The sequence below is a fragment of the Salvelinus sp. IW2-2015 genome, linkage group LG33 (genome assembly GCF_002910315.2).
Source record: "Salvelinus sp. IW2-2015 linkage group LG33, ASM291031v2, whole genome shotgun sequence".
In the NCBI taxonomy this organism is placed as follows: Eukaryota; Metazoa; Chordata; class Actinopteri; order Salmoniformes; family Salmonidae; genus Salvelinus; species Salvelinus sp. IW2-2015.
In genome coordinates, this window is record NC_036872.1 from 5,377,950 (window position 1) to 5,401,230 (window position 23,281).

Genomic DNA, 23,281 nt, shown 5'->3' on the forward strand with positions numbered 1-23,281 from the left:
GGCACAAGTCGATTATGCAGGTCATCCAGAAAATAAATGACCCCCTCTGTATTGTGGGGGCCAATAAGTGGTTTGTGTAAGAGCAAACCATCATTGGACAGTGCTGCACACATTGTGATGTTAGCTCCTCTCTGGCCTGGGACATCCATGTTTGCCCTCTGTCCAATAACATTTCTTCCCCTGTGGCGTGTTTTTGTCATGTTGAATCCAGCTTCATCCACAAAGATGAATGTATATGCAGTGTGTCTGGCTTCCTTCTCCATTACTCTCTAAAATATAGTAAATCCACAGTTTTATAGTACTTTACATTATGCATAGCTGTGTATGTACCCTGTTTGGTTATTGAACAGACATCTTACCTCGACATATTGATACCGGAGCTCTTTCACACGTTCACCGTTTCTCTCAAAGGGTTCAACTCCTTATTTATGTTTCTCTAGGACTCTGGCAATTGTCGTTGTGCTGACCGTATTCACATTCCCAAAAGTGATATCGTCTGCCAGCACTCTGTCCTGAATTTCCCACAGTTTTCTTGCATTGTTGCCAATTACCATGTCAACAATAGCAATTTCCTGCACATCTGATAATATTCTTTCTCTCCCTCCTGTGGGAGCAACCTTTGGATCCTACTGAAAACATAAAACAATAAATATATTTCAAAATGTCAGTACATGTAAAAATGTGAACATACTGTATTGTACTGTAATGTATAGTTAAATTATCATTGAAGGATGCACATCTCACCTGTTGTTTTGCCGGATAATTCGTACTATTAATGCCTCTGTTGAACGCTGCAGATTTGGTTGCACCCTTAAACCGGCCTCTCTCAAAGAGAGACCATGGTTTACAACATGGTCAATAATTGTGGCCACTTTTCTATATGTTTCAATCTGGTTACTGCAGAAATGCATGACATTTGCCATCACTCTGTTTTGTATGTGTTTTTAAAAGTTTTGGAGACCGTGTGTACCATTTGAAAACATGTGCTGCAACTATATAGTTTTGCAGGTGGTGGAGTATGAATGAGAAAAGAGTTCATGGATTTCAGAGAATGTGGTCATTGAACACATTTTGTGTGAAAGCAAGGAAACATGATTCACAGTTTGGTCCACATACACTTCTGTTCCGCTGACTGTGTGAAGAGTTTTCACCAATGCATGTTAGCAATTGAAAAAAAAACTAACTTCACATAAGATCATGTGTTATTCATGTGGCTTTTCCATCTAAAATGACACAGAATATTTCAGTTATTCTTCCTTTGTTAACTGTTCCATGAAATTTGTGCAGAACTTTTAAAAAGTGTCTTCTGAGAAGCTCCTTACTTTCAGGTTAGCTGGAAATTGCATGTGATTGCTAAACATGCTTTCTGAGGGCTTTTATGATAATGGAGGGCTTTTATGATAATCCACTATGCTGATCTTAACCCTGCTGTGCACCGTATGCTAATAGTAAGTGAATTAAATATCATTAGCCAGCTCCTTGGGGAAGATTGCTTATGGAAGTACACTAACCAGAGCTAAGCTAAGATACGAACTTGCTGCAGGGATGGAAAGTTCTCCACTAACTAACTACCCTGATTCATAACTATTTTCAAGTTAGAAAAATGTGTAGAATGCCTATTGAGGATTTTTGATAGATGAGGACTCTAAAAAGGTTATCTAATGGAAGAATCACTACTATCGCCTTGGCTCAATTACAGATCACTCACTAAGAAATAGGATAACATGAGTTTAATTCTTTCATTCATATTTGCATGATCAAATGTTGTTGATTTGTTTAGATTTTTGGCAGTTGTTTCGAGTTCTCGTTCGATGACAAACAATGAAAATGTTAGGTGAAATTTGCTGTTGCAAGGGAGAACAGCAGAAGTCTCTGATTGGTTCAATGAAAAGAAAGAGAGGCACTGAAAGTGATGATCTAAGCTTGTAAAAAAAGGGTAAAATGAGAACAAAAACAAAAAAAGAAAGACAATTGGAGATCAGTCAACCTAAGAGTGCTGACTCGGCATGATCAATCAATCAATGCAGCAGGAGTCACAGCAGTCAATGAGGAAGGAGAAGGGTGGGATAAGGTCTTGAAATCTACATGGTTCTGTGTGTCTTGTTGCACCACATTGTGTGTGTGTGTGTGTGTGTGTGTGTGTGTGTGTGTGTGTGTGTGTGTGTGGGGGGGGAGTGAAAGAGTGAGAGAGTAAGAAAGTGGTTGAAAGGATACATGACATGTCATATGATTTTACTGCTGATAGGTAGAACACACACACACATGAGGGGAACACAAGATACCAAGTGTAGAAACATCCCACCTGCTGAAGTCGTCTCCTCCTCACCATCTGCTGCTGTAGAGATAGAGGGAGGGAAAAGGGGAGGAAGGGAGAAAAGAGAGAAAGAGATATAATTGTGAGGTAATTAGATAGAATTTAATGGTGTAACTCCATCATGAACACTGAATGTTTTTCATTTGCAATAAACTCAATCGTATGAGTGACAAACACTCAGTTACAGTGCCTTGCAAAAGTATTCATCCCCCTTGGCGTTTTTCCTATTTTGTTGCATTACAACCTGTAATTTAAATAGATTTTTATTTGGATTTCGTGTAATGGACATACACAAAATAGTCCAAATTGGTGAAGTGAAATGGAAAAAAAATTACTGGCGCGTGCATATGTATTCACCCCCTTTGCTTTTAAGCCCCTAAATACGATCTGTTGCAACCAATTATCTTCAGAGGTCACATAATTAGTTAAATAAAGTCCAACTGTGTGCAATCTAGGTGTCACATGATCTCAGTATATGGGTTAGATTCCCATGGGGGACCAGTATGAAAATGTACGCTCCGGATAAGAGTGCCTGCTATATGACAAAAAAACATATATTAGACTAATAATTCAAAGAGCAGACTGGGACAAGAGTGTCCCTGGTGTGTTATCCACACCAAACAACATCATTGTGCGCGTCATACACTTACCACTTAATTTTGGGTTGACAATTAGACTATAGTTGCTATATATTACTGTCAAAACACACATCTTCATGTGCACTAACTAATATCATGGGCTACATAATTTGGGGGTCAACACCTGAGGAAGTGGAAACACATTAACTAAATAGATTGCTAACTTGAAATGTAATACCCGATGCTACTAGCTACAGTTGAAGTTTACATATACTTTAGCCAAATACATTTAAACTCAGTTTTTCACAATTCCTGACATTTAATCATAGTAAAAAGGTCAGGTCAGGTCTTAGGTCAGTTAGGATCACCACTTTATTTTAAGAATGTGAAATGTCAGAATAATAGTAGAAATAATGATTTATTTCAGCTTTTATTTCTTTCATCACATTCTAAGTGGGTCAGAAGTTTACGTACACTCAATTAGCATTTGGTAGCATTGCCTTTAAATTGTTTAAATTGGGTCAAATGTTTCGGGTAGCCTTCTACAAGCTTCTACAAGAAGTTGAGTGAATTTTGGCCCATTCCTCCTSACAGAGCTGGTGTAACTGAGTTAAGTTTGTAGGCCTCCTTGCTCGCACAAGCTTTTTCAGTTCTGCCCACAACTGTTCTATAGGATTAGGGTCAGGGCTTTGTGATGGCCACTCAAATACCTTGACTTTGTTGTCCTTAAGCCATTTTGCCACAACTTTGGCAGTATGCTTGGGGTCTTGTTCATTTGGAAGACCCATTTGCAACCAAGCTTTAACTTCCTGACTGATGTCTTGAGATGTTGCTTTAATATACATACATCATTTTCCTCCCTCATGATGCCATCTATTTTGTGAAGTACACCAGTCCCTGCTTCAGCAAAGCACCCGCACAACATGATGCTGCCAGCCCCGTGCTTCACGGTTGGGATGGTGTTCTTCGGGCTCACCATTTTTCCTCCAAACATAACGATGGTCATTATGGCCAAACAGTTCTACTTTTGTTTCATCAGACCAGAGGACATTTCTTTAAAAAGTACGATCTTTGTCCCCATGTGCAGTTGCAAACAGTAGTCTGGCTTTTTAAGACAGTTATGGAGCAGTGGCTTCTTCCTTGCTGAGCGGCCTTTCAGGTTATGTCAATATAGGACTTGTTTTACTGTGGATATAGATACTTTTGTACCTGTTTCCTCCAGCATCTTCACAAGGTCCTTCGCTGTTGTTTTGGGATTGATTTGCACTTTTCGCACCAAAGTACATTCATCTCTAGGAGACAGAACGCGTCTCCTTCCTGAGCGCTATGACGGCTGCGTGGTCCCATGGTGTTTATACTTGCGTACTATTGTTTGTACAGATGAACGTGGTACCTTCAGGCGTTTGGAAAATTCTCCCAAGGATGAACCAGACTTGTGGACGTCTCCAATTTTTTTCCTGAGGTCTTGGCTGATTTCTTTTGATTTTCCCATGATGTCAAGCAAAGAGCCACTGAGTTTGAAGGTAGGCCTTGAAATACATCTACACCTCCAATTGACTAAAATGATGTCAATTAGCCTATCAGAAGATTCTAAAGCCTTAGAGCTGTTTAAACCTCAGTCAACTTAGTGTATATAATCTTCTGGCCCACTGGAATTGATACAGTAAATGATAAGTGAAATAATCTGTCTGTAAACAATTGTTGGAAAAATTACTTGTCATGCATAAAAAATATGTCCTAACCGACTTGCCAAAACTATAGTTTGTTTACAAAAAATGGTGAAGTGGTTGAAAAAACGAGTATATTGACTCCCACCTAAGTGTATGTAAACTGCCGACTTCAACTGCGTCTATTCATCCAAAAGAAAATGTAATGTCCTAAAATAACTTTGCAGCTTAGGCTAATACCTTTAAGAAATATAGATCTACAGTGCCTTTCAAAAGTATTCATCACCCTTGGCAATTTTCCTATTTTGTTGCATTACAACCTGTAATTTAAATGGATTTTTATTTGGATTTCATGTAATGGACATACACAAAATAGTCCAAATTGGTGAAGTGAAATGAAAAAAATGACTCGTCTCAAACAATTTGTGTGTGCATACGTATTCAACCCCTTTGCTATGGAGCCCCTAAATAAGATCTTGTGCCACATGATCTCAGAATATATACACCTGTTCTGAAAGGCCCCAGAGTCTGCAATACCACCAAGCAAGCGGCACCATGAAGATCAAGGAGCTTTCCAAACAGGTCAGGGACAAAGTTGTGGAGAAGTACAGATCAGGGTTGGGTTATAAAAAAATATACGAAACTTTGAAAATCCCACGGAGCACCATTAAATCCATTATTAAAAAATGTAAAGACTATGGCACCACAACAAACCTGCCAAGAGAGGGCCGCCAACAAAAACTCACGGACAAGGCAAGGACGACATTAATCAAAGAGGCAACAAAGAGATCAAAGATAACCCTGAAGGAGCTCCAAAGCTCCACAGCGGAGATAGGAGTATCTGTCCATAGGACCACTTTAAGCCGTACACTCCACAGAGCTGGGCTTTACGGAAGAGTGGCCAGAAAAAGCCATTGTTTAAAGAAAAAAATAAGCAAACACGTTTGATGTTCGCCAAAAGGCATTTGGCAGACTCCCCAAACATGGAAGAAGGTAATCTGGTCAGATGAGACTTAAATGTAGCTTTTTGGCCATCAAGGAAAACGCTATGTCTGGTGCAAACCCAACACCTCTCATCATCCATAGAACACCATCCCCACAGTGAAGCATGGTGGTGACAGCATCATGCTGTGGTGATGTTTTTCATCGGCAGGGACAGGGAAACTGGTCAGAATTCAAGGAATAAAAGATGGCGCTAAATACAGGGAAATTCTTGAGGCAAACCTGTTTCAGTCTTCCAGAGATTTGACTGGGACAGAGGTTCTCCTTCCAGCAGAACAATGACCCTAAGCATACTGCTAAAGTAACACTCTGGTGGTTTAAGGGGAAACATTTAAATGTCTTGGAATGGCCTAGTCAAAGCCCAGAAGCCAATCCAATTGAGAATCTGTGGTATTACTTAAATATTGCTGTACACCAGCGGAACCCATCCAACTTGAAGGAGCTGGAGCAGTTGTACCTTGAAGAATGTGCAAAAATCCCAGTGGCTATATGTGCCAAGCTTATAGAGACATACCCCTAGAGACTTGCAGCTGTATTTGTTGCAAAAGATGGCTCTACAAAGTATTGATTTGGGGGGGTGAATAGTTATGCACGCTCAAGTTCAGTTTTCAGTGTCACAAGAAAAAATATTTTGCATCTTAAAAGTGGTAGACATGTTGTTTAAATCAAATGATACAAACCCCCCAAAAATCTATTTTAATTCCAGGTTGTAAGGCAACAAAATAGGAAAAATTCCAAGGGGGGTGAATAGTTTCGCAAGCCACTGTATGCCCTCGCAATGGCCGGGGCGCATTTGAATGTGAGTTTGCATGACCGGCCGGCCGTTGATCAGCAAAAGGCTCATTATATAGTTGACAAAAATACAAACCCTATGTGTGAAGTGTTGGTTTCATAAGCTCAATATAAAATAACTCAGAAATGTTTTATATAAACCAAACGCTTATTTCTCTCAAATTCTGTGCACAAAGTAGTTCACATTCCTGTTAGAGTATTTCTTATTTGCCAAAATAATCCATCCACCTGACAGGTGTGGCATATCAAAAAGCTGATTAAACAGCACGATCATTACACATGGGCATCTTGTGCTGGGGACAATAAAAGACTACTCTGAAATGGGCAGTTTTGTCACACAACACAATGCCACAGATGTCTCAAGTTGAGCCAGCGTACAATTGGCATGCTGACTGCAGGAATGTCCAACAGAGCTGTTGCCAGATAATTTAAGCCACCTCCAACGTTGTTTTGGAGAATTTGGCAGTACGTCCAACCGGCCTCACAACTGCAGACCAGGTGTAATCACGCCAGTCCAGGACCTCCACATCCATCTTTGTCACCTGTGGGATCATCTGAGACCAGTCATCCAGACAGCTGATGAAACTGTGGATTTGCACAATTGACAAAGGCCAATATACCTTTACCAACACCTCGCTGTATTTTGATACTTTGGCTAAATAGCCCAGTGTTTATTTATTTTATTTATTTACAAAACAAATTCAAATAGGAATAAAAATCACTGAATTACAAAAATATCCTCCTATCCTCTATATGTAATTATTGGCGGAGAGTCACGGCATATACTGAAGGCCTACCGTAAGCAACATGAGTCTCACTAGTGTTGAGTAATGTGCTGTTAAAAGTGGTGTAGGTCCTTTTTATTTAAAGAGCACATTGAAGTTAGAAGCAATTGGATTTGAAGCAGTAGTCTACAACTATTTTAGCACTGTTTCGCGCTGCTCTGAGACAAGCATGGCGACTGTTCTTGATAAAGCAATGACATTTTTATTTTCACTGAATTGAACCCCGGTCTCCTGCGTGCCCACACAACACAGGGATTCTTTAGCTAAGTAGCCCAATACTGTACTCCCGACCGTCATGTTGTACAGCTCCATATTTTCCGTTCCATCCTAACGGAAACCCAGAGGGTTTTTCTTAGAATAGAAACACCATAATATTAATCAAATTAATTATGCAAGTACCAGTCAAAAGTTTGTAAATACCTACTCATTCTAGGATTTTTCTTTATTTGGACTATTGTCTACATTGTAGAATAATAGCGAAGACATCACAACAGTGAAATAACACATATGGAATCAGTTAAGAACATATTCTTATTTACATAGACAGCCTACTCTTTCCTACCCCATTCCTACCCCCTGGTCTACCACATACCCACATTCTCTAGTACAGCCATTATTGAAGGCTATCAAAAACTTCTCAAAGATGCTCTCTGGTGGTCAAACTAGCACTAACAAGCATAAACGGTACCAGTGGTTCACACTTAAATAACGTGCCATAGAATTCTGCGGCACCATGCAAGCTGTGCCGCAGTACGCTGCAACTTTTAAAGGAGGAACCACTGTACAGTACCAGTCAAAAGTTTGGACATACCTGCTCATTCTATATTTATTTTTTTGTTGTTGCTATTTTCTACATTGTAGAATATTAGTGGAGACAGCAAAACTATGAAGTAACACATATGGGATCACGTAGTAACCAAAAAAGTGTTAAACAAATCAAAATGTAATTTATATTTGAGATTCTTCAAATAGCCACGCTTTGCCTTGATGACAGCTTTGCACACTCTTGGCATTCTCTCAACCAGCTTCATGAGGTAGTCACCTGGAATGAAAAGTATTCTTAAAAGTTAATTTGTGGAATTTCTTTCCTTCTTAATGCGTTTGAGCTTATCAGTTGTGTTGTGACAAGGTAGGGGTGGTATACAGAAGATAGCCCTATTTGGTAAAAGACCAAGTCCATATTTTGGCAGGAACAGTTCAAATAAGAAAAGAGAAATTACAGTCCATCAGTACTTTAAGACATGAAGGTCAGTCAATCTGGAAAATGTCAAGAACTTTGAAAGTTTCTTCAAGTGCTATGATGAAACTGGTTCTCATGAGGACCACCACAGGAAAGGAAGACCCAGAGTTACCTCTGCTGCAGAGGATAAGTTCATTAGAGTTACCAGCGTCAGAAATTGCAGCCCAAATAAATGCTTCATAGAGTTTAAATAACAGACACATCTCAAGATCAACTGTTCAGAGGAGATTGCATGAATCAGGCCTTCATGGTTGAATTTCTGCAAAGAAACCACTACTAAAGGACACCAATAAGAAGAAGAGACATGCTTGGGCCAAGAAACACAAGCAATTGACATTAGGCCAGAGGAAATCTGTCCTTTGGTTTGATGAGTCCAAATTTGAGATTTTTGGTTCCAACCGCCGTGTCTTTGAGAGATGCAGCGTAGGTGAACAGTTGATCTCCGAATGTGTAGTTCCCACCGCGGAGAATGATGTTTGATGGTGTGGGGGTGCTTTGCTGGCGACACTGTTTGTGATTTACTTAGAGTTCAAGGCACACTTAACCATAATGGCTACCACAACATTCTGCAGTGATACGCCATCCCATCTGGTTTGCGCTTAGTGGGTCTATCATTTGTTTTTCAACAGGACCATATACCAACCCACCTCCAGGCTGTGTAAAGGCTATTTGACCAAGAAGGAGAGTGATGGAGTGCTGCATCAGATGACCTGGCCTCCACAATCACCCAACCTCAATCCAATTGAGATGGGTTCGGATGAGTTGTACCGCAGAGTGAAGGAAAAGCAGCCAACAGCTGCTCAACATATTTACATTTTTTAAATGTTTTTATTTAACTTTTACTTAACTGGGCAAGTCAGTTTAAGAACAAATTCTTATTTACAATGACGGCCTACCTTGGCCAAACCCTAACCCGGACGACGCTGTGCTAATTGTGCGCCACCCTATGGGACTCCAAGTCACAGCCGGCTGTGATACAGCCTACAGAGTCTGTAGTGACGTCTCTAGCACTGAGATGGTTAAGCTGGTTGAGAGAATGCCAAGAGTGTACAAAGGGTGGCTACTTTGAAGAATCTAAAATAGAAAATATATTTTAATTTGTTTAACAATTTTTTGGGTTACTACATTATTCCATATGTGTTATTTCATAGTTTTGATGTATTCACTAATATTCCACTATGTAGAAAATAATGAAAAACCCTTGAATGAGTAGGTGTGTCCAAACTTTTGACTGGTACTGTTTAAAACACAATTTCGGAAAAAGTCCACCCAACTAAAATAATTCTTCAGCCTATCTGGTCTTTGCCAGAATTGCCAGATGGCCAATCTGGGTGTATTGAATGCATTTTCTGTGGTGTTATTGATGTAAACATTATATTGCAATCTAAGGAGAGTATGTCTGTATTTCTCAGGGGTTGAGGGCCTGTCTAATAATAAGGAGAGGACTCTCGAATTATGATACAATTTTATGTGCACTAATGTGCACGTTTTCATCTTAAACACTGTATACTAATGAAATATTAGCATATGGGAAGGGTAGGGAGCAGAGAGAGAGAACAAGAACAGCTCCTGACTTCTTATAACTTTCTTGTTAAGAGTGAGATTAACAAGATAAAATTTGCAAAAAATATATAGGTAATCAAATTGTAAAACTGAAGATCAACACAGGAGGAAAAGATTGACAGAGTTAAAAGACCAATCTTAATTGTGCTAGATAGCCAAATAAAAATTTGTCAGCTAGTTTACGTCTAGCTCTAACTGGTGGTAACCATAGCAACATGGCCACTGAGGCAGCTATCAGCACCAGTAGCAGCAGCAGAGACTGAGAGACTTTCCTACCTTTCTTTTTTTTTTACAGAAATCAAATCAGAGACGGGAAGAATCAATTTTAAACAGAGAATTCTGAGGGAGAAGGCGGAAACTTTGTTTGACGACTGCTCACACAAATGGACTGTTACAAACCTGTTATTTTACACAGACCACACCAGGCATTTCAGCTATACAACGAAAAGGACCAGGAAAAGAGGTTTCTGATGGTAAACATGTACCAGAACGGCACTGTCATGATCCACGGCAGTGAGGCTTCACTCAGCTCTTTGGTACAGGACTTCCTCACCCTAGGAAAGATAACGGAAACCAAAAAGGACAAGAACAGCACTCCGACCTCTCCCTCACCTCAGGCACTCCAACAGCAGGAACCCAGGCCCAGACCCACACAACAGGTCTATCCTGTTGAGCAGCACCCAAGCTACACCACCTCCAACCCAGAAACAGCACTTCTACCGGACCAGATCAACCAGTGCAGGACCCAGCTGAAGAACTCTGTCCAGGAGCTGAGAGAGAGCCTTCCCACAGCGCTTAAGGAGGTAAAGGCCACCATGAGGAGAGAGCTAGTGCAGGTAAAGGAGGAGATGGCAAATTAGTTGTCTGTCATCAAGAGGGTGCTGCAGCACAGAGAACAGCCCCACTGACCAACCCTCGCCTACAACCTCCCCCATACGACCACCCTTTACCCCCAGTCAACAAGGAGGCTCAAATCGGGACAAACACTACAGAGAGAAGCTCTCTGCCCCCCCCCCCCCCTATACCCCCCACACACCCCTTCGTACCCCAGCACCACACCGTAAACCCACTACTCTGGTAAAACCCACTGCGGTGGCCATCCTCAGAGACCCCAACAGAGCACTGGACCACCAAGGAGCCCCAGGCCCCCTCAATGCCCCACCAGACCCAGCATACCCCACAGGCCCCACCCACCACCAGAGCATCACCACCTACATCGGCTCAGCCAGACTGGAACGGGCCCAGACTACTACCCCACACCAGACCACCACCTCTACCAGACCAGAGAGGAAGCCCCCCCGGCCCCCCTCCACTCCACAGGGCCCAACAGCAGGACCAGTTCAGCATGGTCATCAGAGGACAGGTGAACTTTGTAGGATTGAGTGAGATTAAACAGCTCATCTGCACTAAACTGCACTAAACACACACACACACATCACACCTATTGTACTGAAAGTTTACTTGTTCAATTAATAGGAATATGTATATACACTACTGTTTAAAAGTTTGGGGTCAAATAGAAATGAAAGAAAAGCTAATTTTGAAAGAAAAGCACATTTTTTGTCCATAAAAATTATATGAAATTGATCAGAAATACAGTGTAGACATTGTTAATGTTGTAAATGACTATTGTAGCTGGAAACGGCTGATTGTCACGATCGTCGTGACAATTTTTTTTTCTCCACATTTTAATGATAGTGAGACTTCCAAAACAACAAAGACATAACGATCGTGAAATACGTAGCGCACATAGGCACTCACACAAAACAATATTCCACATTGCAGGTGGGAAAAAGGACACACTAAGTATGATCCCCAATTAGAGGTAACGATCATCAGCTGCCTCCAATTGGGAACCATACACACACACCAACATAGAAATATAATACCTAGAAACCCCCCTAGTCACGCCCTGACCTAAAACACCATATAGAACCCCGAGGGCTTTCTATGGTCAGGGCGTGACACTGATTTTTAATGGAATATCTACATAGGCATAGAGGCCCATTATCAGCAACCACTCCTGTGTTCCAATGACACGTTGTGTTAGCTAATTCATGTTTATAATTTTAAAAGGCTAATTGATCATTAGAAAACCCTTTTGCAATTATGTTTGCACAGCTGAAAACTGTTGTCCTGATTAAAGAAACAATAACACTGGCCTTCTTCAGACTAGTTGAGTATCTGGAGCATCAGCATTTGTGGGATAGATTACGGGCTCATAATGGCCAAAAACAAATAACTTTCTTCTGAAACTCGTCAGTCTATTCTTGTTCTGAGAAATGAAGGCTATTCCATGCGAGGAATTGCCAAGAAACTGAAGATCTCGTGCAATGCTGTGTACTACTCCCTTCACAGAACAGCTCAAACTGGCCCTAACTAGAATAGAAAGAGGAGTGGGAGGCCCTGATGCACAACTGAGCAAGAGGACAAGTACATTAGAGTGTCTAGTTTGAGAAACAGACGCCTCACAAGTCCTCAACTGGCAGCTTCATTAAATAGTACACCAGTCTCAACGTCAACAGTGAAGGGGCATCTCCGGGATGCTGGCCATCTCCGGGATGCTGGCCTTCTAGGCAGAGATGGACACCTTAACGATGCAGTGAACTAACTGAGAGACAAAGCACGCAGGGCATTCTACGCCATTAAAAAACATTCAAATTGAAATGACCTAATTTGGCTAAAACTGGATGCAGAGTTCTGTAACATTCTCCTACGTCCAGAGGAAATGTACAAACAATGCATGCAGCGCAGAGTTGGGCTAATATCCACAGAAAAAAAGATCAATTAAGTTTTGGAAACATCTAAAATAGTGACCACCTCTCATATTATTACCAAGCCCTGCAATACCAAGACTGAGCAAAGAAAATAATCCCCTCATCCAGCTGGTCCTACGATTGAGTTCACAAACCTGTTTTACTAACACACTGAAGCCTCAGGACCAGAACATCAAAATAAATTACTACACAGTCAAAACAAAACTACATTACTTACTGGGAAACACAATCATAAAACAAAATGCAGCGCTATCTGGCCCTAAATCGACAGTACACCGTGGCAAACAATTTGACCATGGTTACTGATCAAAACTATAGACAAACCTTGACAAAGTACATCCTAGCCATTGAGAAGGGTATGCTTATTGCTATAAGCACATGCTTATTGTTAAGCTTTGACAATATGTACAGTGTTATGTCATGCCAATAAAGACAATTGGGGAGAGGGAGAGAGAGAGAGAGAGAGAGAGAGAGAGAGAGGGAGAAAAATCAGGGCTATTCTGACATCCGTATTCAAAGTTGTGATGATGTCGCAACATTTCCCTCCATTCCACAGAGTTCAGCTACAAACATTGTTTGCGGGGCCTAAGCAGTCACTTATGTTGCTGGCCCTGCAATAAGGGAGTGTTTTTATTGTTTACCCGCAACACTCATGTTTATGCAAATCGTGTCTTTGTTTTGATGAACATATTAATTGCTGGCCATTGTTATGTCAAGTGTGCAACAGCTTTGCCTGTGTATTATCAGTCGGTTCATTGAAAAGTTAGGCGGTGTATTATCGACGACATGTTGTGAATGGTTTATGCCAGTTTAGGACAGGTCCTTTCATCCACATGCCCATTCTCCTTATTCATGGGGAGCTATTAGGCCTATAGTTGCTAGCTCTGACAGATATACTCAGTTGTGTGAGTGTATTCTACTGCTAGGCCTACTGTCAATTGTATAGACAGTTTGCCTTTGTAGTCGAGTTAGTAGGCTACAGTATTGAACAAATAACTAATTGAATTTCAACCAAGTTAAGAATTTTGTCATCTATTTTTCATAATTTTGCCATTTGTATACAGTATATCTCTGTATCTAGTCTCCTTATCACTGTCTCCAATGTAAATAACGTTTCATTCCAACCAAGGTGCATGAAATCAGAGACAGATTGGACATTTTCAGCCATTCTTGGAGGACAAAATGAATGCAATATAAAGATACTTCATGTGTTTGAAAAGCCTTTTGAGCATTTCAGGAAAAACTCCTGGTTCCTCTAACGTGTATCATTTGGACAGTGTCATAGTGTGATTCCCGTATTATGACAGCTCATCTGTTAGCTGAGAGTTGCCATAAAACACACACATATGAATGAACATCCATGAAAACCTATACAAGGCCCCTAAGTAAGCATTTCACTGTTGGTCTACACCATACACGAACATACAGTACGTGCACACACTTACGCACACCCACACCCAGACAGACAAACAGAAATGGGCTATTCCAATGATTTATTGTCCAGGCCAATTTCAACTCTTATGTCAAATGTGTGTTCCAAAGATGATGGTAAGCCCAAGGTTATCTTTGGCTGCAACTAGCCCAACAACACTGAGGAATTCTCCTGGACAGCAAACACAAAAACATGGCCAGGGGTCCAGACATACAGTTGAAGTCGGAAGTTTACATACACTTAGTGTCACGCCCTGACCTTAGTTATCTTTGTTTTCTTTATTATTTTGGTTAGGTCAGGGTGTGACGAGGGTGGTATGTGTGTTTTTGTCTTGTCTAGGGTTTTGGGTATGTCTAGGTGTGTGTGTGTAGTCTAGGCATTATGTAGGTCTATGGTGGCCTAGATTGGTTCCCAATCAGAGGCAGCTGTTTATCGTTGTCTCTGATTGGGGATCCTATTTAGGTTGCCATTTTCCAGTTTGGTTTGTGGGTGATTGTCTATGTGATGTTGCATGTTTGCACTCAGTGTTATAGCGGTCATGGTTGTTTTGTTATTTTGTATTGTTTGTTAATTAAGTGTTCTTCATTATTAAAAGGAAGAATGTATTCTAATCACGCTGCGCCTTGGTCTCCTCACTACGACGTTCGTGACACTTAGGTCGGAGACATTAAAACTCATTTTTCAACCACTCCACAAATTTGTTGTTAACAAACTATAGTTTTGGCAAGTCGGTTAGGAAATCTACTTCGTGCATGACACAAGTAATCTTTCCAACAATTGTTTACAGACAGATGATTTCATTTATAATTCACTGTCTCACAATTCCAGTGGGTCAGAAGTTTGCATACACTAAGTTGACTGTGCCTTTAAACAGCTTGGAAAATTCCAGAAAATTATGTCATGGCTAGAAGCTTCTGATAGGCTAATTGACATAATTTGAGTCAATTGGAGGTGTACCTGTGGATGTAATTCAAGGCCTAACTTCAAACTCAGTGCCTCTTTGCTTGGTGTCATGGGAAAATCAAAAGAAATCAGCTAAGACCTTTTTTTTGTAAGTCTTATTCATCCTTGGGAGAAATGTCCAAATGCCTGAAGGTACCACGTTCATCTGTACAAACAATGGCATGCAAGTATCAACACCATGGGACCACACAGCCGTCATACCACTTAGGAAGGAGACATTTTCTGTCTCCTAGAGATGAACGTACTTTGGTGCGAAAAGTGCAAATCAATCCCAGAACAACATCAAAGGACCTTGTGAAGATGCTGGAGGAAACAGGAACAAAGTATCTATATCCACAGTAAAACGAGTCCTATATCGACATAACCTGAAAGGTCGCCCAGCATGGAAGAAGCCACTGCTTCAAAACCACCATAAAAAGCCAGACTACGGTTTGCAACGGCACATGGGGACAAAGATCATACTTTTTGGAGAAATGTCCTCTGGTCTGATGAACCAAAGTAGAACTGTTTGGCCACAATGACCATTGTTATGTTTGGAGGAAAAAGGGGGAGGCTTGCATACCGAAGAACACCATCCCAACCCTAAAGCACGGGGGTGGCAGCATCATGTTTTAGGGGTGCTTTGCTGCAGGAAGGACTGGTGCACTTCACAAAATAGATGGCATCATGAGGGAGGAAAATGATGTGGATAAATTGAAGCAACATCTCAAGACATCATTTCAGGAATTAAAGCTTGGTCGCAAATGAGTCTTCCAAATGGACAATGACTCCAAGAATAATTCTAAAGTTGTGAAAAATGGCTTAAGGACAACAAAGTCAAGGTATTGGAGTGGCCATCACTAAGCCCTGACCTCATCCTATAGAACATTTGTGGGCAGAACTGAAAAAGCATGTGCGAGCAAGGAGGCCTACAAACCTGACTCAGTTACACCAGCTCTGTCAGGAGGAATGTGCCAAAATTCACCCAACTTATTGTGGGAAGCTTGTGGAAGGCTACCTGAAACGTTTCAGCCAAGTTAAAGAATTTAAAGGCAATGCTACCAAATACTAATTGAGTGTATGTAAACTTCTGACCCACCGGGAATATGATGAAAGAAATCAAATCTGAAATAAATCATTCTCTTTACTATTATTCTGACATTTCACATTCTTACAATAAAGTGGTGATCCTAACTGACCTAAAACAGGGAATTTTTATTCTGATTAAATGTCTGGAATTGTGAAAAACTGAGTTTAAATGTATTTGGCTAAGGTGTATGTAAACTTCCGACTTCAACTGTATGTCTGTGTGTGCATTTGTGCGTGTATGAGTACATCTATGTATGATCATTCATACAGTATGCTGTTGCTGGAGCTAGTTGGATGAGGATGAATTATTCTCTGTAATGTTATTTTATTGTGGCTTGCCAAGAAAAACATACTGTATCATTGACTTTGCTCAGCTCAATACAATTTGGACTGGGGGCATAATCCATAAACATTCATTACTACAGCCTTATACATTTAAATTGGAAAACTAACAAATGCTCAAATGAACTATTGTTCTTATTTTATTTTCCCAATGCCTCCAAACATTTCAGTATATTGTTTATAAATACTATGTTTGGTAAAAAATGGCTTACAGCAAGACATTTTACACTACACAATTCTATGAAATAAGACTTGCATAAGAGGTTAGTTGTCACTTCCCTAGCACCACAATATAAATAAACTCAAGCAATGCTGACAACATTATAAAACTCCTCAAAGGCTTGACCATAGTGGGAAAAGTTCCAACCTCACTTTCCTTACAATTTGCAAACGCTTAAGAGAAAATAACATGACTATTGCATTATCAGTCATACAACTTGCAATTATTGTATCCTGTCAACATCTTCACCCTCTAAACGTTTTGAAATTGCACAGTTTTCTAATTAAATGGATGCGGTGAGATTTGCCTCTTCCAATACAATTGTAGTCTAGGGCTTATTTTGTGACAAGTTGGCAATAACTTCAAAGTGCAGTTCTATTGCTTGTGTGTCTGTCAATATATACATTTTATTTTTAAATAAGCAAGGGAGGAGAGGCGACCCAGACTATTTTATTGTGGCAGAGTGGCACGTGTCAGTAAGCCACAGCAGATGTTGCCTGCTTGGAGTGCTGTTGAGGAGTTGCTTTGGAGTTGCTGAACAACAGCAAATTGAACAAGTACCGACAGATGTAATAGTGACATAGGATTACTCAGAAAGTAGATGGAAGGATAATGCCTTTCTGTACAGACTGGTATTCAGGACAGAGAAGCTCAAATGTAATCAGATTCAATGTGTGTAGATCCACATATAGAATGTTTGCTTACTGACAAATCCAATATGTTCAACACAGTCAAATCCCAAACAGTAGCAGTGCATTAATAACATGTTAGAGACATTATTATACTTAAGAAGTTGCCAGATAAAAATAGAAAGTATAAATGTCAAGACTGATCAAACTGCAATAATCATAGGTCCGTAATAAAGCAAACTGATGTTTCAGATAGTTTCTGAAAAGAAAAAAAAAATCCTATGAAAATACTGTTCTCTGCAACCATTTTAAGATGCTTCACCATCCCAAACTATTTTCTCCTCCTGCTGAACATATTATGTGTGCTTTGGCGTCCTGCAGTACAGTTGTTTTCGCTGTACCAGACATTCTGGCCAATTTCTCGTATAAAAACACAACAGTCTATGTCAGAGTGATTTAAGGCTGCGTGATCTGAGACATCTGGCTATGTCTCGCTCCAGATCAGACTCCCGTCAACTGCACACTCATGGGTCTATTGTGCTGTTCTTTGCATTGTATTTTGTTTCTATTCGTCTTTAATTGTTTCTCACTTCCTTTCAACCACTGTGTGCACTAAACCAATGTGCTATCATTATCTGTGCTGGGTTATGGAAATATAATGGACATTATGCAAAAGAGCTGCATTTTAGGCCTAACACTTGTTTCATATAACCTTTGAGAAAAAAAAAATCTGGAACCTAAGAGGGTTCTATGGCTGTCCCCATAGGAGAACCCTTTTGAAGAACCCTTTTTGGTTACAGGTAGAACCCTTTTGAGTTCCACATAGAACGCTTTCCACAAAGGGTTCTACATGGAACACAAAATAGTTCTACCTGGAACCAAAAAAGGAATCTCCTATGGGGACAGCTGAATAACCTTTTCGGAACCCTTTTTTCTAAGAGTGTGAACTTCAGTTTGGATACAGCTTAGTGAAGATGTTTTCAGTGGATATTTGCCCAACTGATCTGTTCTCGTGCCAATTGTTGCATATGTTTTCCGAGGCAAATAAATACAGTTGAAGTCAGAAGTTTACATACACATAGTCTTAAAACTCGTTTTTCAGCCACTCCACAAATTTCTTGTTAAAAAACTATAGTTTTGGCAAGTTGGTTAGGACATCTACTTTGTGCATGACACAAGTAATTTTTACAACAATTGTTTACAGACAGATTATTTCACTTATATTTCACTGTGTCACATTTCCAGTGGGTCAAAAGTTTACATACACTAAGTTGAATGTGCCTTTAAACAACTTGGACAATTCCAGAAAATAATGTCCTGGCTTTAGAAGCTTCTGATTTAGAAGCTTCTGACATCATTTGAGTCAATTGGAGGTGTACCTGTGGAGGTCTAGGCTGATTTCTTTTGATTTTCCTATGATGTCAAACAAAGAGGCACTGAGTTTTAAGGTAGGCCTTGAAATACATCCACAAGTCTTGTTCAACCTTGGGAGGAATTTCCAAACGCCCGAAGGTACCACGTTTATCTGTACAAACAATAGTACGCAAGTATAAACACCATGGGACCACGCAGCCGTCATACCGCTCAGGAAGGAGACGCGTTCGGTCTCCTAGAGATGAATGTACTTTGGTGTGAAAAGTGCAAATCAATCCCAGAACAACAGCAAAGGACCTTGTGAAGATGCTGGAGGAAACAGGTACAAAAGTATCTATATCCACAGTAAAACGAGTACTATATCGACATAACCTGAAAGGCCGCTCAGCAAGGAAGAAGCCACTGCTCCAAAACCGCCATAAAAAAGCCAGACTACGGTTTGCAACTGCACATGGGGACAAAGATTGTACTTTTTGGAGAAATGTCCTCTGGTCTGATGAAACAAAAGTAGAACTGTTTGGCCATAATGACCATCGTTATGTTTGGAGGAAAAAGGGGGAGGCTTGCAAGCCGAAGAATACCATCCCAACTGTGAAGCACGGGGGTGGCAGCATCATGTTGTGGGGGTACTTTGCTGCAGGAGCGACTGGTGTACTTCACAAAATAGATGGCATCATGAGGTAGGAAAATGATGTGGATAAATTGAAGCAACATCTCAAGACATTAGTCAGTCAACTTCTGACTTCAACTGTACATTGTTTGAAAATGTTTGGCCAATTGCAACCACTGATGGCCACTAGATTTTCACCAGCTGAAATCTTATTAAACCATCAATGTGGGCTCAAATCACCTGCACAACTGATCTCAATTGCAACCATCATCCACCACCATTTTACCCCTCCATAGCGTTGATGTTGGGGTTATCTATTAGTCCTGATTGCAACCAAACATTTTCAAGATGATTTCGCCCTCTGGTGGGTATTATCATAGGAACATTTTAATCTGGCTTCTTGAGAAGACTTAGGATGATTTAACAATCATTCTGTACAACTGAAATAAAGTCTTTAACAATTTCCTCGTTTACCACAGCAAATCTACTATGTCAATGAGCCATACCCTGAACACTTTATGAATGGAAGAAATCATGGTGTAGGATCATTTTGTTTCCAATTTATGTAATTCATTAATGATTTAACTTTTCTAATACAATGTGGTCATTTCTTATGAAGAGGGTAAATGGAAATATTCCTGAACTGTAGGCTACATGTGACATTTGAAATTAAATCGTGATTGTGTTGTTTTTTGAATGAAATGATATTGTATTCTAATAGAAGTGATGTAACGGCAGCCTTCCTCCTCTTCGTCTGAAGACGCAGCGTAGTAGGTGTCCATGTTTTAATAATAAACGACTGAACATGAACACAATACAAACGTGGCGAAACAGTCCTATATGGTGCAGAGAACACAAAGACAAGAAGACAACCACCCACAAATCCCAACACAAAACAGGCTACCTTAATATGGTTCCCAATCAGAGACAATGACAAACACCTGCCTCTGATTGAGAATCATATTAGGCCAAACAACAAACCCAACATAGAAAGACAAAACATAGAATGCCCACCCAGCTCACGTCCTGACCAATACTAAAACAAGAAAACACAAAAGAACTATGGTCAGAACGTGACAAGTGATTTAAAATTAAAATTATATATACAGTTTAACTTTGCCATATTCTTCTCTGAGCAAGCACTTTGTAGCCTATAGGATCATTTGAATGAGACCACACTAAATAGCCTATAGGCTATTGATATATGATATTTGATATTTGCGCCCAGGGGAGAATCTGAAACGAGGGGCAGCATTGGGCACACATCAATATGTAGCCTTTAAAAGCAAATCATTCTAAAACAGATATATATATCTATATAGAAATATCATCAATTACAAATGACATGACCCTTCCCTGGACTGGATATTACAAATACTAAAGTCTCCCGTTAACAAAAAATAAAAACATGACCCTCCCCCACTCTACCCATTCTGTAAAGTTGTATCCATTTCAAAGAGAAATGAAATACTAAACATATCCTACTCTAGGTTTTTATATTTTCACAAACATTTATTTGCAAGCGGTCTAATTGTTTTGTTGTGACAGGCTGGAAATGGTATGCAATCTCCCTTCAGTGAGAATTAAAAATCAGACATTGAGTAAAATGTGTAGTTCACAATGGCAAGCCAAACCAAACAAATGGACGCACTGACAGCATTGCAAGATGCTGCAGAATTTAGATGAGCTGGGATTGGATGTAGGATTGGATATTGAGTCTGATACCGACGTTGCTGATGACAATGGGTCCACATCTGATTCTGATGTTGACTTTGAGCGCCTCCACCTCCGATGCCTGAGTCTCACCACAGATAAAACAGAACAGCGCCAACTGAGATGGTGATCCAAACCGGCACGGTGAAACAGGAGTCTGGGAGGGATGGCACAGTTTGGGTAGAAAATAGCGATGAGAGCGCATTTAACCTGCACCACTTTTTCCTTTCTACTTTGTCAAAAGAGGCTTTAACTGGACTGTATTACATATTATAATTCTAGTCTACTTGTTGTTTATGCACTGTCTATGCATACAATAGTTTATTGCACACAATTGCACTAGGCTATTTATCAAACTTTGGTGCTTAGGCCTAACTTTATGGCAAATAATTTAACATGTGCACCTTGCTGGTTGATAACCACTTTTTATTTTACATTGTCAAAATAAGCTGTAACTGTAACTAATCTGATCTACAAATAAAATGTATCCAGTGTATTACATTGCAAGAAAAACAATTCCTTTGTAGTATAAAACACATTTTATGTACTTCAAAATGTACTATACACAGGTATTCAAAATATACTAAATATTCTTAAGACTACATTCAATCAGAATTTTTTTAACGATATTTATTTAAGTTGATAACAAAACATGAGATATTATGTGTATGCTAGTGGTGAAGGCTGACAACATTCTCTAGGATATACTTATGCTGAAAGGCCCAGCGGTTCTAGTGTTAAACCCAATTTCACATTTCTGAAAGTGTAAGATGTTATCACTGTGTCTTAACAGAGAACGGAAGAGGAGTCTTGTCATCTCTTTACCTCCTAATGAGTGGCGTTATGCACTCCAAAAATCTGAGGGGGCACATAGTACGTGAAGATGGCTGGGAAATTTGAATTTTTCAAACCCCTGAAACATATTTTTCCTGCAATCTAGAGCCATAATTATTATGCTTAATTGTATGTAATGTCTCTTTTTTTTTTGAAAAGCAGGCAATTATGAAATGTACTGAATAAGAATCACATTCCTTTCAATCTTTTACCCAGATTTTAGCAGAGAAGCATATGTTGTTTTCTAGGTCTACCAACCTTGCCAGCAGGCATGCCAGCTAAGATGGTGAGACAAGCTAAGATGGTGAGACAAGCTTACTACTCTAACTTTATTAATAGCCTAAAATGGCTTCTTGGTAGCTAGATATGAGGTTGGGAGATTGGGGGCCTATCGGGGCTAGCTAAAGCCAACTTAATAAAATTCCTAGCTGCCTAGTAGTATTACAGAGAAACAACAAACAAAAAAAATTGGAAACAGGACAAATCTGCTTGTGTCCCCTATGGGCATGACTCCTCTGCTTCTAGAATCCATATGACTTCCAGCTGTTGATACTCAGTCACTTCACTGCTCAGCCCACCCACTCTAAGTCTCACCAATTGTTATGTTATGGAACAAACAACGGAGGAGTGATGATATCTAGGCTGTATGTGAGATGAGCAGTTGCTTCTCAGAGCGTGCGAGAGAGAGAAGGCGAGAGAGAGAGAGGGAGAAACAGAGAGAGAATAGTCTGTCTTTTCTGCTCATTAAATCCAGCAATACAGTTGCCCTTGAAGATTCTGTCACATAAAAAGTTCTAATAAATAATTATATTAGCTTACCACTCACAACAAGGCATCCTTTTTTTACCACTCAACCATCTTCGTCATTTGCCAATGCATTGTATTATTCCTCTGATGTATGCCTCACCAATTGGCTGATCTATTTGTCCAATTACAGGTGTTTGGCAAAGGAACAAGTGACTGTGATTGGACAACCCATCACAACCAGAGCTAGATCTACTCTAATCAAGAGACTTTCTGTTTTTCTGGAGTTGTTCCCGTATTTGTCACTCACTATTTCCTAAGATTATACTGGGAATGCCATGGTTTGATGTAATTCTTTACCTACTGTGAATGGCTCCATGGGAAGTCCTTTCTCGGAATGCATACACTAGTCAAACTAAACCAATCGAGAAGTTCGCAGCATGTTCTTTTCCTGTGTACATCAATCATAGTACCACATGAGGGGAGGTTTCATAAAAAACAATTCCTTTCATAGTCTGACAAGTCTCCATCTCCAGGGCTAATTATGACATTTTAATATACATCTGTTTCTCTCTATATACTGAACACTTTTTTTATTATATATTTCTGGCACACTAACAGCAAAGCATACAAT

The 23,281-nt window shown here is 40.0% G+C and overlaps 1 protein-coding gene across 3 annotated transcripts in view; it reads right to left on the bottom strand.

Moving 5' to 3' along the window:
* LOC111957881 (EGF-like repeat and discoidin I-like domain-containing protein 3) overlaps nt 1-23,281 on the bottom strand; it is a 367,729-nt gene that overhangs the window by 283,707 nt on the left and 60,741 nt on the right. For 2 of the 3 annotated variants that reach the window (XM_023978947.2, XM_023978945.2), the window contains one exon: nt 2,303-2,335. In XM_023978947.2, the coding sequence (XP_023834715.1) occupies nt 2,303-2,335 (33 nt within the window). The remainder of the gene's footprint in view (nt 1-2,302; nt 2,336-23,281) is intronic. The other variant, XM_023978946.2, reaches the window with a different exon arrangement.